Source organism: Wolffia australiana, chromosome 7, assembly GCF_029677425.1.
Source record: "Wolffia australiana isolate 7733 chromosome 7, ASM2967742v1".
NCBI lineage: Eukaryota > Viridiplantae > Streptophyta > Magnoliopsida > Alismatales > Araceae > Wolffia > Wolffia australiana.
Window position 1 is genome coordinate 13,647,774 of NC_135841.1, and position 14,497 is coordinate 13,662,270.

At 45.3% G+C, this 14,497-nt stretch overlaps 3 protein-coding genes across 3 annotated transcripts; 2 read left to right on the forward strand and 1 right to left on the reverse strand.

Moving 5' to 3' along the window:
* The first annotated feature begins 4,044 nt into the window (after positions 1-4,044).
* Positions 4,045-9,742, forward strand: SYN4 (sister chromatid cohesion 1 protein 4). The gene is made up of 15 exons (XM_078578020.1): positions 4,045-4,685; positions 5,307-5,568; positions 5,659-5,756; positions 5,851-5,900; positions 6,236-6,291; positions 6,464-6,960; positions 7,034-7,360; positions 7,513-7,651; positions 7,784-7,920; positions 8,016-8,366; positions 8,454-8,632; positions 8,724-8,757; positions 9,066-9,177; positions 9,252-9,387; positions 9,477-9,742. The coding sequence occupies exons 1-15, from the start codon at positions 4,562-4,564 to the stop codon at positions 9,573-9,575; spliced, it is 2,601 nt and encodes an 866-aa protein (XP_078434146.1). The 5' UTR covers positions 4,045-4,561; the 3' UTR covers positions 9,576-9,742.
* Positions 9,743-9,772: 30 nt separating this feature from the next.
* LOC144705388 (Thioesterase/thiol ester dehydrase-isomerase superfamily protein) lies at positions 9,773-11,672 on the forward strand. Its single transcript, XM_078578022.1, has 4 exons — positions 9,773-10,492; positions 10,567-11,214; positions 11,279-11,407; positions 11,478-11,672. The coding sequence occupies exons 1-4, from the start codon at positions 9,773-9,775 to the stop codon at positions 11,628-11,630; spliced, it is 1,650 nt and encodes a 549-aa protein (XP_078434148.1). The 3' UTR covers positions 11,631-11,672.
* A 2-nt stretch (positions 11,673-11,674) lies between these two features.
* LOC144705387 (Actin-binding FH2 (formin homology 2) family protein) lies at positions 11,675-14,203 on the reverse strand. Its single transcript, XM_078578021.1, has 4 exons — positions 13,124-14,203; positions 12,839-13,038; positions 12,460-12,707; positions 11,675-12,396 (listed from the first exon to the last, which is right to left on the reverse strand). Exons 1-4 carry the CDS (start codon positions 14,026-14,028, stop codon positions 11,698-11,700), a joined length of 2,052 nt encoding a protein of 683 aa, XP_078434147.1. The 5' UTR covers positions 14,029-14,203; the 3' UTR covers positions 11,675-11,697.
* Positions 14,204-14,497: the final 294 nt, after the last annotated feature.

Here is a 14,497-nt window from a genome sequence, read left to right on the forward strand (position 1 = left end):
TTAAATGGTAAAAATTACCATTTTACCCCTGATTAGTAATCAATTTTTATCTATCAATTTAGGTTTGATCTGACTGATCCAACAATACGGATAGAAAGAGGGGACCAGGACAACCAATTTCATAAAAAAATCATCTCAATCGGACTTCAGGATCAAAAGTTATGAATAAATGAATTTAAACCAATTTTAGCCATTGGATTTAAATCCATTTATTTATAAATTTTATATTAAACACGCGCTGAAGTGTCGGCCTCTGATTGGCTGGCACCCTTTCAACTTCTAAGTGCGGGTGCCTTCTCATTGCGCCACGTACCCCCCTGGCGAAAATAAAAACAGAAAAACAACTCAAAAGTCGCGACTTGTATACATTTTGATACGCACGTACGTGTGCGTTTTATCTCCGCTTTAACGAGTTAAGTGTCGCCACGTCACCACCTGCGCACGCGTGTTGTATGCGCCATGCGGTCAGTGAACTTACCTCCCGGTGGCGCCCATCATCAAGGGCCGTCGGATAAGAGATGAGGCCACGTCAACACCCGAAAAATGCTTCTAAACCTTTTGCTTAAAAACCCTTTTTAAAACGCGCAATTGCAGATGGACGCCACCCAAAAATTCTTGCGTATGTGCCCTTCCGCACTCTCTCTCCTCTGGTTTCTCCTAAAAATATTAAAACAAATATTAAATAATTGCAATAAAACCTTGGAATAGTTTAAATGATATCTTTACGCCTGCAACCACAACCAAGAGCCGTTTTTAGGGATATAATTGCAACTCCGAATTACAGAAAGCCCCTGGAAGAGTACAAATTGCTTTAAAACTCATTTTCTCATTATAAATGTATCCTTTTCCTCTTTAAAAATTCATTTCTCACTTAAATAGATCTCAAAAATCCAATTGAATCCTAAATAAATTCTAGAAAATTCCATAAAATTATAAAAAATTCTGGAAAATTCAGTATTTCATCCCCATAATAATTAAGCTTGAAATTAAACTTTATACCTGCCATTTTCATTTAAAAATAATTATTTCAAGCTCAAATAAATCCCAGAAAATTCATAAAATTAGCAGAAAATTAGGGGAAAATGAGAAATCATTTGGAAACCTTAAACTTATGTAAATATATGATAACAACCCGATTTTAAGCTCTTTAAATGCATTAAATTGTGCTAATAGCATGAAATAAAGACTGAAATTTGGGTGTTATCAACATGCATGGTTCATGACAACTCATTTTAAGAACCAAATCTACAGTAGACTAGATTCTACTCAAGGTGATTCAATTTTATTTTGAAGTTATGTTATGCATTTAAACCATGCATGAAATAAAGACTGTAAATTTTGAGCTATGCATAAAGTCTTTGCATTGTCACTCACTACCACAAAATCCAACATGCCTATCTATTTTTTCAAAATTCCAATATTTATGAGCCATCAAGAAAGTGCACCAAAAATATTTTGACAAGCAAAATAGAGTACTTAACCCAACATTAGTTCTCTGAAATCCATTACATTGGCATAAATTTATCACTTTTATTTTTCAAATTTTGTATGTTTAGCACGATAATTCTGTTTATATGCGCCACAAACATGCCCTTGGACTACATCTATGAGGTACTCTTTGAAAAACAATACGATAGTCATGCTGGTTACCTTGGACTTTTAGACAATACAAGAATAAAACAGGGTCACTAAAGAGGACAAAGAGACTATAGTTATCTCTAAATAATGATGAATAAGACATGGAAGTTTGGATTGGCTACTATATTTGTGATGCCAAAACCTTGGGTTTATTTTTTATTGCAGGGTGTTGACTAAAATACTGCTGCTACTATTTTGAGTTTATAATCAACTTTTTTTCTCAATTTTGACATTGATGAATGATGACTACTTATTTTTTAAAACTTAATTTCTAATTTCTTATATTTTCTAATTATTAATAACAAACGAAAATTTTATTCCCTTTCTTTTATAAAGTAGAGTAATAAAAAAATAATAATTAATTGAGATTATAAAAATCAAAATAAAACAGTTTCTCATTATGTTTGATTTATCAACGAGCAAAAAAAAAATTTTTTTGACTTTATAATATTTTTTATTCGATTTCTTTTATCAAGTGGTTTAATTGACACAATAAGTTATGAGTAGTAATTGTTCGGTTCAATAGACTAGTTTTTGACATAAAAATGAATTCAACCTACCAAAATAATTTCAATCCAAGATGAATCATGTAATATAAAGCCAAAGTTAGTAGTATGGAATCACTTCTTTGTGCATAATATATTATGCTATCACCTTTTTCATCCGACAAGTCTCTTCAAGCAATTTAGGTGTCCGGCCTCTAGATGTATCCATTAGTTCTTTAAAACAACAGTTCTCCTTGTTGTTCCATTGCACAATGCTTCTTGAAATCTAAGGGGATAGCATCACCATTTACTCTCATTAGAATGGATACTTCTGAAAGAATTGGATAATAAAGGGGAAGAGCCAAGATCTGACTTTGATGGGCACTCAAAGTAGGTGTCATCATCTGGTTATAGTATTTGACAGGTTTTCATAGTAGTCCTTAATATTGGTGTATATTAATCATTGTCCAATGTCAATCAGTCTAGTAAATGGAATCAACTAAACTCTAGGAGGGAGTCATGAACACTTCTCCAAGAGACATGGTTCGATATACTACATCCAATGTCTTTCTTGGTTGGAAAAACCAATGGCTTCTCAGAAAAAGTCTCTCTATTTATTTATTCTCAGGAGCAAAGCAATCATCAAATGAAACAATCCAATGAATAAAATAATTTTTGACCACCGAATTTGACTGTTAAAAAGTTTAATGGTGCATTAACTTTTGTTTGTCTACCTCATAAGTTAACTCAATCATCATATAATTTTATTAATCAAGAATTGGTTTAACCTAGTCAATAGGTTAGCTTTCCAGTCCATGTGTTGATAAGCTACACCTTGTGCTCTAGAATATACAAAGAAATATGTCAACTCTTATGTTGAACCCTTTTTTCAACGATTGTCCTGTGTTTTAATCCTTTGTTCCCGTATAGTGACTTAGTATGATTAATTTTTAAACCCTAATCAGTCATTTGAGTTAGTACCAGGGAAAGGCATCACTCGTTAGAAAACACCATTTGTTAACAGTTGTGTACATTATAATTTCCACAGCCAATGTTGGCCTTAATAAAAAATAAACCAGATTGTGGCATAAGGCATAATAGAAGACATCGTGATAATGCATATTTAAATGAGTTGAATAAAATATTATAGAGTATAAAATAAATTAATATACGAAATTGGTATCAATAAATAATATAAATATATCAAAATGGGGAAATTTTAGAATATCATTACATAAATATTCTATTTTTTTCCTTTTTCATTTATTAGATTGTGTTATAAGCATCATGTGAAGGTTTTGGTGTCTGCACAAGTGTCGTGCCACAATGTCTTCTATTATGCCTTTCTCAATCTGAATAGTAGATGAAGCAATTTTTTGTTATTTATATTTGTGAAATTGTTATCGTTTGTTTAATTTTAAATAGAAGCCCATTATTTACGATTTACCAGGGATCTCATCTCATAAATTAATTGGTGTTTGAGTGGGGGCTTCTATACATGACATTCGTCTCCAGGAATCCAATAATTTAATCGTTATGATATTATTTATGTCAAACTGTCTCAAATTTTGTCTCTATTACCCACTCATTTAATTTTACAAAGGGTCACCAGTGCAGTTCATGTCTTTAATTGGTGGCTGGGCCATGGCGAGATGTTTCTTTCTTCATTTTTCATAAATGCAGTCTGATTATTACGCTTATTTATTTCTATTTATGTCAAAATAAAATGATTTTTATCATTATTTATGTTATAATTAATTAAATTTATTCGCAGACGTGTCGCGTTCCCATTGGCGGAAGAGCTTCTACGGGCATTTTCTGGGTAGAGGTTTAAATTTAAATTCTGGGCTGGTTATTTGGGGAACTATTCTGGAGCAATATCCATGTGGCGCGTTTTGATTGGTTGTCAAGCGGCGATGAAGACTCCCACTCTCTATGCAGCTTTCCTCCCGTGAGTTCGTAATTTGTAGAGATTTGGAGCTTGTTGACTACCTTCTTCTTCGAGCTGACGACTTCGTGGCGATTTCAACTCTCTCGCCGATCGCGATCTGGACAGATTTCCCTTCCATCTTCTCCTTGAACTCCTTCCCCGCTTTCTCATCTCTCAATCTCGTCAAATTTGAGAGTTTTTTGCCGAAATTTCGACCCCCCTATCTCCCAACTCTCAATCCCTTCCCACCCATTTGAAATCGGCCTCCTGCTCGAACCTTTCTAGTATTCGTAGTTTGTGTTTGCTCTTTCTGCTGTGGCTTTTCCCCCGAATTCTCCGAATTTGAAAAATTAGGGTTTGCCAATTGTTCGTTGGCCAGATCTGACGGGATTCCGGATAGATGCGGCTTAGGGTTTTGGATGCTTTCTGCAGAAGTGGAGGAGTTGGGTGCTGCTGTTTTTGGCGTGGGATGGGATTTTAGGGTTTCTGAAGCGGGGATCGAGCGAGAATGTTTTATTCTCAGTTTATCTTAGCGAGGAAAGGACCGCTTGGGACGATATGGATCGCAGCTCACTTAGAGCGGAAGCTGAGGAAGAACCAGGTGGCTGATACCGATATTGGGGAATCAGTGGGTGAGTTTTGATTCATCCTCACTGTTTTCTTATAAACCTTACTCTTCTCATACTGAAATGTCTTCGCCTGATGCCCATCTAAAGATTTCGTTTTTTTTCTATCTCCAGGTATAGGATACAGAAATTTCGTCTTTATTTGATGATTTTTTTCTCGTCGTTGGGTGATGTAAACGGTTCTTATGTTAGGGGAAGCAGTTCAAAGTAGTCTTCGAATTTTGAATTTCGTAATTTGCACCGGCTTTTTTATGAAATGTAACTAGTAGAAATTCTTTCCCTATTAATCTGCTTCTCTGTTTATGCTTCATTTTGTTAAGATAAAATGACGCATTAAGAGCGTCCAAGGTCAGTGGAACGCTCTGGCCAATTAAATATTCATTTGCGAGTCGGAAGTCAAATGATGATAGTGTTTACCCATTATGGCCTTCTGCCCGACTATTACTGAAATATAAAATGTGAGAACTCCGACTCTGCTTTTTACGAGCAAATATTGAAAATCTTTTATCCCAATTAAAATCGTCTATTATTTGGTTGTCAAAAATTTGAAACGATCAGATCAACGGCTTTTCCCCATTTCTTTTTACTGTGTGATGATTTCTAACATAATTAAATTTTTTTTTACAGACTCAATTTTATTCCCTGACGTCCCCATCGCCCTTCGCCTGTCCAGCCATCTTCTTCTGGGAGTTGTGAGAATATATTCGAGAAAGGTGAACTATCTTTTCCACGATTGCAGTGAGACCCTTCTCAAGGTCAGACATGCATTTCGTTCTACGGCTGTTGATCTTCCTCCAGAGGAATCTACTGCCCCTTATCATTCCATCACGCTTCCCGAAACCTTTGATCTTGATGATTTTGAGTTACCTGATACTGCCTTACTGAGCGGGTGAGTCCTAAATTTTTTCAATATTCCTAGTTTCGGGTGCTAGCGCCGTTGCTCTTCTTTACCTCGCTCTTTATTCGTCACTTTCTGCAGGAACTTTGTTGATCATCATATAAGTGCAAGAGAACAGATCACACTTCAAGACAATGTTGGAGCATCGGGATATTCTATCTCACAGTTTGGGTCAGATGGTCAGTGTCTTCCTTTTTCCCACCATGCTTGCGCCTATCTTCTGTAGTCTGATCAATTCAATGACAATTTAGTAATTTTTCTTTTTGACATCAGAGAGATTCGGTGATGGAGATGCTTCTCAAATCGGCTTAAATCTTGATGAGGTAAGTCCATTTGTCGCTTGTTCAATATGTGCATGAATTATCTCTCTCGAACTAAGGGCTAATTATATACTTAATGCTTCTTTTTGGGATATAATATAACAGGAAAAAAATCTCGTTTCTCTCGCTGGTAAATTTCACAATCTTAAACCTGATAGTATGGTAGAGCCCTAGCGTGGAGCCAAAAATTGTTGTTTTATGCATCCTCCCCTTTAATCTAAATCATTTGACTTCACTTACAATTTTATGGAGAAGTCATCATCTCTCCAATTACCAGAATTTTTTGTTGCGTCTCTCATGTTCATTTACGATCTCCATTGATTTTTTTTTATTCCTAGGATATTGTCCTGGATAAGGAATCCTCCCTTCCTGATAACCTTCTGGAGCCAGAGGGGTATGTCTCTTTTGTATCCTAGTTATGGGGTTTTATTTTCATTAACATTTATCTGCCTATTTTAAATTATTTGGAACTATCTTGCAATGCTCGATACTCTTGTTTATTCACGGCGGGTAGTCCGTATAATGTATTTTATATTATTAAAAATGGGAAAACATGAAATTTTCAGCACGGAACATTATACTCCGCTCCATAATGAAGAAAATTGCCCAAATATGGAGGCCGAGGGACCCGAAACAAACACAGAAGAGCAACATATTGCCGGAACTTTGGGAAAGGTGCAGGATATCTCTGATCTGACTGAAAGTCAACTTCTAGACACGAGTGAAAACGCCCAAACGCCAGGAACACCTGCATTGATTCAAGAAGCAATCCCTGCCAATTTTGAAAAAGCCTCACCTTCTATCGATGCTGAAGCTATCCTGACAAATCCATCCCGTTTGCAAACAGATTCGGAGTGCCATATCTCCAATGAGAGTGGTGAACTTAAGGATAAGCACGAATTAGAAGCCGCAGGCCTCCGCATGGATGCTGATAAGTTAAATTCCGTTTCTACCCTCCAACGCTGCACATCTGGTTTAGATCAGGATACAAACGCTGACCCACCACTTCAAGTTCCTGTCATGGATGCATCAGAATTTCCAGAAGTAGGAGATCAGTCACAAGGTTTGTTTCTGTTACATGTTTAGCATATTACTTAAATAGCAATGCAGTAATTACTCCAATTTCTTCTCTACAGAAACAGCCCTCTCTAAGAGTTCAAGGGTAGAGGTTAACTGCTCAGCGAGTAGTGATTATCCTGAACCAGAGAAGATGCTTTCAGCCGTTGGGGAAGGTGAAGGCGTTGCAAAGGATCTAGAAGATCTACGTCCTTTGGCGGACAAAGGCGTAATGGAGTCTGATGGAAGCGTTGATCGAGGGATAAGTACGCGTGGAATGAAGAGACAGGTGACGGAGAACAGTCCGCGGTTGATAGGAAGCTTTGGCAAGTCGTCCAGGGCATCCAAATCGAGAAGGAAGGTGAAAAATATTCATAATGACGATGATGTGCTGGCATCTATTCTAGGTGCGTTCATGCTTTACTCTCTGTTTCTTTTTTTCTTAAACTCCTGAACCTTCGATCCGAACCTCTAACCTCTAACCTCTAAACCCTAAACCCTAAACCCTGGATGGCGGAATTCTGTATGGAGGTCTTATTTTCATGGCTCATCGTTTTAGTTGGACGGAGCTCTTTGAAGCTGAAGTCAACTCCCTCTATTTCGACCACACCTCCATTAAAACGACAAAGACAGACACCCAAAACCGGAGTCACCAAGAGGAAGACTCTGCTGGATGAAACAATGGTCTTGCTCCCAGAGTATGTGTTTTTTTTTACTTTTTTTTGAAATAAATGTGTTTTTTTTACTATGGCTTTGGTTTTACTACTCACTATTGATTCTCATTTTTTCTTCACAAAGAAAAACTATTGATTCTCATTTCCTTCCATCAGTGCAATACGGGAACAGCTGATTAATACTGAGGATATACGACGAACTCGAAGAAAGGCTCCCTGCACGCGCCCTGAAATCTGGATGATCGAAAAATGCATACTGGAAGAACGAATTTTCTGCGAACCCATTTTGAGTGGTGAGAACTGTTCAGAAAACAACTTCTTGATACTACAAAGTTTTTAATTTATCTTTTCTTTGAACGCATTGATTTGATCTGCGAGCTGCATTCAGGTCTACCTGCAGAGTTGGCTGGTCTACACGACCAAACATTTGACCTGAATGATGCACCTGATCCAGAATTCAACGCAGATCATCCCCTCTCAGAAGCATCTGAAGCAAAAAACTCCGATATTAGGGACAAAACAGAAAACCAGGTTGAAGACGACAGCAAAAAAGAGGAAATTCCTGTCTCTGATGATGTCGGCGGCGAAGCCCCACCAACCTCGCCGGTCGCTCAGCATCTCTCAGAAGCGCCAGCAGTGACGTCACCGTCTAACATTGAAGGATCTGAAGTCAACGACAAAGAACCTGCTGAGGTTGACCACGATGTGCCCACTAATCCTGTGGAGAGTCATCCAGAAGGTGATATCTCGAGTCAGAGACTTTAGTACCCTACTTGGTTTAATATTAAAAAAGGTTCCTTACATGGTTTAACTTCGTGAGAATCAGGTGTTTTGGCAGAGTCAACTGTTGACCAGAGTCAATGGTTGACCGAAGCATTGACCGGCGCCTCGGAGACAGATTTAGTGGAGAACCCATCAACCGTGGGGGAGAACTCCGGTTGCCACGACGAAATGGACTTGGAAAGAAGCCAACTTTTCGACTCTGCCGCTCCGAAGGACTCAAACGTGAGCGAGCCAACCCTTTTCAAAACCTCTTCTCTCATCTTTTCCTTCGTGTTAATTGTTGAGTTATATTCACTCCGATGCCGTCAACCAGGATTTCTGCAGCGCTGTCAGAGGCAACGACACAGGTCTGCTTCCCTTCACCTTTTCGTGTTTGCTTCATCCAAAAACCCGTCGTCGTCGGCTGCTTGCTTGAGCATTGAGGATGATTCTATCGTTGTCGTCGTTCATCAACGAGAGGGGATGATGCATTGTCATTGTATTCCTGGCAATGATTATGTATTTGTCATTGTCATTCCTGAAGACAATGACAAATACATAATGATGATGGTGATGATTCTCTTGCCATCATCCTCGCAGACCCCGGCCGCTATTCGTCATCGCCTCGACCTCCGGTGTTCGACACTCTGCTGAACATGTGACAATATTTTCTCAGGTTTCCTGATTGCCGATGACGATGAAGCTGACTTTGAGGAGGTTGAAAATGAAGAGCCCGACGCCGAAGAAGCCCAGTCCACCGAGAACAGCGGCTGGTCGGCTCGCACCAAGTAATTCCTCGTCCTCATCTTTATACCTATTTTGCCCCTCCTCGTCGATCTCTGTTTAACGGCTGATCCAAAAGGGGCGTGGCGAGATTCCTCAAGAATCTGTTTGTCGACGTCGACGAGACCAGGCAGGGGGGAGCCGCTGTGGCCGTTGACCGGCTCCTGGCGGGTAAAACCCGCAAGGAAGCATCTAGAATGTTCTTCGAGACTTTGGTACGCCCTAAACCCAAAAAAATCATGCCAATGTACATAGTCAATGTGCATATATTATGTGCATCAAAATCTCTTTCTTTGACTTTTAGGTGTTGTCTACCAAGGAGTTCATACTCGTTGACCAAGAAGGCTCCTTTGAGAACATCAACATCAGACCCATGTCAAAGCTCCTGAAATCTGAATTCTGACGAGTCCAAGTCAACGTCTTGGTCAACCCAGAGTCCCATCCTGTATCCTCTGTAGATTTCACCCTCGTCTATTTGTGAATATATTAAATTAACATGACCTGTATGGGTAGTGTATTCTGACGCCGACGGTTGTAATATATATTTTCAAGAGAATTGAATTTCCTGGGTGTGAACTCTCAAAACTTATTTTAACGGGGATGTTTGTGAAAAACTACCAGCATAACCCGATCAACGGCAACCGTCGTTGTAATAAATTTTTTAATAGGGGTGAAATGCGAAGAGTGATTTTCACGAGGGTGTTCATGGAAAAAAACCAGCACGATTCTCGCCTATCGCTTTCCGCAGCGACGAATTTTCAAATTTCAATCTCCTCCGCAGCGATGAATTTGAAGCGCAGATTCATCGGATCGACGTTCGATTTCTTCTCCGTCTCGCGAGCAATCGGTAGAATTTTGCAGGATCGCGATCGCCTTCTCCAAGCCCTAATCGATCATTCCACGATCATCGCACGTCGGACGATGGCGACGAACGGCGAGAAGAACGGCGTTCCTCCGATCAAGATCCCCGAGATTTCGACGTCGGCATCTACCGTGGAGAAGTCTCCGGCTCCGATCGACGCCGGATCTTCGCTGAGGAAGCCGCTAAGCCTATGGCCGGGCGTCTACCACTCTCCCGTGACTCAGGCTCTGTGGGAGGCCCGATCGAGCATCTTCGAGAGCCCCGGCGATCCGTCCTCCGATGCGATCCCCTCCAGCGATCTGCTCACCAAGTCCCCCTCTCAGAGCCGGATCAGCATCGTGTACAACTTCTCCGCCGATTTCGTCCTCAGAGAGCAGTACCGCGATCCCTGGAACGAAGTCCGCATCGGGAAATTGCTCGAGGATCTCGATGCCCTAGCGGGAACAATCGCCTTCAAGGTTCAAATTCCACTGAAAATTCAACTTCCCCTACCGAATTCCATCTCTGAAAATTCGAAAACTGTTCTTGGCAGCACTGCTGCAACAACGAGAGCACGACGAGGCCGCTGCTGCTGGTGACGGCGTCGGTGGACAAGATGATGTTGAAGAAGCCGATCCGGGTCGACTCCGACCTGAAAATGGCGGGGGCGGTGACCTGGGTCGGTCGGTCCTCGATCGAGCTGCGCATGGAGGTGACCCAGGCGTCGGACCCGGGTCCGGACGCCGACCGCACAGCCCTGACCGCGTACTTCACCTTCGTGGCTCGCGATTCCAAGACCGGCAAGTCGACCCCGGTCAACCGGCTGGCTCCGCAGACCGAGCCAGAGAAGAAGCTCCAGCAAGAAGGGGAGGCCCGGGACAGGCTAAGGAAGAAGACGAGGGAGCTCGAGCGGGAAGGCCATTCCTTCCATGGCGAGCTCGCCAGATTGAAGACCCTTCTCGCAGAAGGCCGAGTCTTCTGCGATTTGCCCGCCTTAGCCGATAGAGACAGCATCCTGATAAGAGACACTGCCTTGGAGAATTCTCTCATCTGCCAGCCTCAGCAGAGAAACATCCATGGCCGGATCTTCGGCGGCTTCTTGATGAACCGCGCCTTCGAGCTGGCCTTCTCCACCGCCTACGCCTTCGCCGGGCAGATGCCCTCCTTCCTGGAGGTCGACCATGTTGACTTCCTCCGCCCTGTGAGTCCACCTTTGACTTTCTTTGACTTTTCAACGCCGGAGAATTTTGACTTTTGGGTCCCAGGTCGACGTGGGGGACTTCCTTCGGTTCAAGTCCTGCGTGCTCTACACCCAGCTGGAGAACCCGTCTCAGCCGCTCATCAACATCGAGGTCGTCGCGCACGTCACCAAGCCGGAGCTCCGTCGGAGCGAGGTCAACTCCCTGAACTCTCCCAAAACTCAACCAAAATACTCTGTTTGAATCCTTATCCTCTCCAATTCAGGTGTCCAACACCTTCTACTTCACGTTCACGGTTCGTCCGGAGAGCCTGAGAGACGGGCTCAGGATCCGGACCGTCGTCCCCGCCACCGAGGAAGAGGCCCGGCGAGTCATCGAGCGCGTCGACGCCGAGGACTCTTACTTCTCCTCTGCATGAACAGAACTAATCTATCCGTTTTACTCTTTCTTTTTTTCTTCATCTTTGGTGTGGGATAAACAAGAATTCAGGAGGCGGGTTCGTCGGCAGCGGCGGGGTTGACAGGGGCAGGGAGTTGACGTGTCCAGCTGACGTGGGTCCGTTCGTCGTTGACCTTGCTGACCTCCTTACAGACCCGGTCTAGCACGGTGAGAAAGTCCCTGACCACCATGAAGATCCTCAGCGGGTGTGCCTCCTCCACGGCGGAGTCACCGTGGAAGTACTCGGTGATCTCCTTCACCAGAGAGAAGGCGGCGCGCTCTCGTGCCTGGATCTCCGCCACCTCGGCCTCTGCTCGCCGGAGGAACCTCTGCATTGCGCTGCCGAACCGGCCAGCGGCACCATTGACCAGACTCAGGGCCTCCTCCACCCGCCTCATGTCTCCGGCAAGCCGCGCCGCCGCCCCGGCCAGCCCCTCTGTATCCATCGCCGCCGCTTTCTTCACGCTGGAGAGCTCCTCCCCTATCCTGGCCACCGTCTCGAGCCCTGATTCCTCCGTGGCGGCGAGCCGCGAGCCCTCCAATCTGATCATCTCCTGGACTACAAAGTGAAGCAGCGTGGTCTTGCCGTCGGTGCCCTTCACGTCGACGAGCTTTAACAGTGTGTCTAGTTTGAATGCCCGCGCTCCGCCGCGGTCAGTCCCCACGTTCATCCGGTTCCCCGTCTTCAGCACCGCCTCAAGAAGCTTCAAGAACATCCTGCTGCTCCTCAGCTCTTCGCATGCAGCCTGCAGCAGATCATCAAAGTTAGATCAGAGAATTTCTGCTGTTGATGACAAGCAGAGACATGCCTCGAGGGTCTTGAAGGACTTGGTGAGGTCGGCGATCTCGGCATCGAAGGTGGCGGCGTAGAGCATGGCGTCGGCCCGCTTGAAGGCCCAGGGAACGTCGAGAACGGCCTTGAGGAACTTCTCCGCCGGGCCGAGCTTCAGCGGCGACGCTTCCTCTCTGTGCTGCTTCAGCCTCTGCTCCTCTTCTCCGCTCGGTTCCATCTTCAGCAGCGTCTCCAGCACCTCCGCTCCCAGACTTTCCGCATTCCCTGCCACGCCCACAAAGACGATGATGACCACGATGGATGTTGTCTCACTCCATGCCTATAAACTCTTATAAACACTAAACCTTAACACGGCTGCGCGAAAAAGCTACAGCCAAAGTGGATTGTTGAAGTACCTTCAAGGAGGGCCTCGCAAACCTCCTCCTTGGTCACATTCAGAGCCCGGAGAAGAATTGCGATGTTCTGGGACTTCTTCGGGTCGAGGACGCGGGCCTCCTCCATGGGAGACGGCGGGGCCTTCCCCTTGGCCGTCTCCTTGGCGGCGGCGCTGGCAGGCGTGCAGACGAACAGCGTCTCGATCATCTCCTCATTCAGCCTGCACAGAGAATTCTCCTCAGAGCCCATCATACCAAAGCAGAACTGAATTCAAAGAGAGGAAGGGAAGCAGGTGAGGGAGGTACTGGAAGGAGCTGGATCTGAGCTGGTCCCAGACCATGGCGCGGTCGGAGCTGGCCCGGACCTTGTCCCAGTGCAGAGGCTTCAGCTTCGGCTTCGCGGCCGCGGCGAGCAACGGAGGCGGCGGCGGCGGGGGCGGCGGGTGAGAGGCAATTGAAGGCGGGGGAGGCGGCGGTGGCGGTGGCGGCGGTGGGGTGAATTGGAGGGCGGCGTCGTCGGGGAAGTCAGCGTCGGAGAGGGAGCTCGACGACGGCGCCGGAGATGGCGCCGAGTCGGACGAGGGGGACATGGGGGAGCTCAATGCGGAGGACTTGGGCTCGAGCAGTGGCGGCAGCGGCAGCAGCTCCGGCGAGCCGACGGTCCGGGCCGGGGGCGCCGCCGGCTCACCGTTGACCGCTCTGGATCTCGCGCCGTTGACCGAGTACAGAACCTCATCCCCTGCAGAAAGAAGACCCCGCTCCGGCGCCGTTGACCCTTCCCCGCCGGAGCGCCGCTGCCGGCGGCGGTAGAAGACGGCGACGGCGGCGGCGAGGAGGATGACGAAGAGGACGGGGAGGATGACGGCGGGGACGACCTTCTTAGCGGAGGAGCCTCCCGAGTCGGGACGTGGGATGACGGAGGTGGTGTTCGCCGGGAAAGACGGGTCGCCGGAAGAAGAGGCCGCCGGCGGCGGCGGTGGAAAGAGAGGAGGAGAGAGAAAGGGGAAGAAGGGAGAGGGGGTGGAGGAGAAGGGGTACTTGGGCTGAGTGACAGCCGGGGGCGGATCGAACGGGAAGAATGGCTCGTGGAGGATCCGACGGCTGGAAATCGCCGACGATCTCTCCAGCAAGAAGAAGAAGAAGATGGGGAGGACGAGCATGGTGGGTAGAGAGAGAAGGGGGGTGCTCTCGGACTTGTTCTTCTGCTTCATCAGATGGATAGATGGGTAGTGAGCTGAGGAGAAGGGAGGGATGGAGAAGGGGGAAGGGGGGTTGGGATAGAGAGAGAAAGTGAATAGTTTGTAGTGTGAGAAGGGGACCGAGAGTCTATGCCCAGAAGTAGAAAGGAGAGCGAGGTGGCCCGGGGACGTCGACTTGGGCAGCTGGCTTGCAGCGAGCGGGGGCTTCCAGTGCGGGGTGATGGTAAGAAGTGTTGGACTAGGTACCCACCGACGCCAGAGTATACCAGCTAGATAGAGATAGATAGAGAGATAGAGAGAGAGAGAGCGATAGGGCGTCGGACATGGGTCTTAAACAGTTTCTCCAGAGAGAGGGAGATAGAATGGGTCTTTTTAAGTTTCTCTGGAGAGAGAGATAGATAAAGACTGGGTCTTTCTAAGTTTCTCTAGAGAGAGAGATAATACTGGGTCTTTCTGAGTTTCTCTAGAGAGAGAGAAAGAC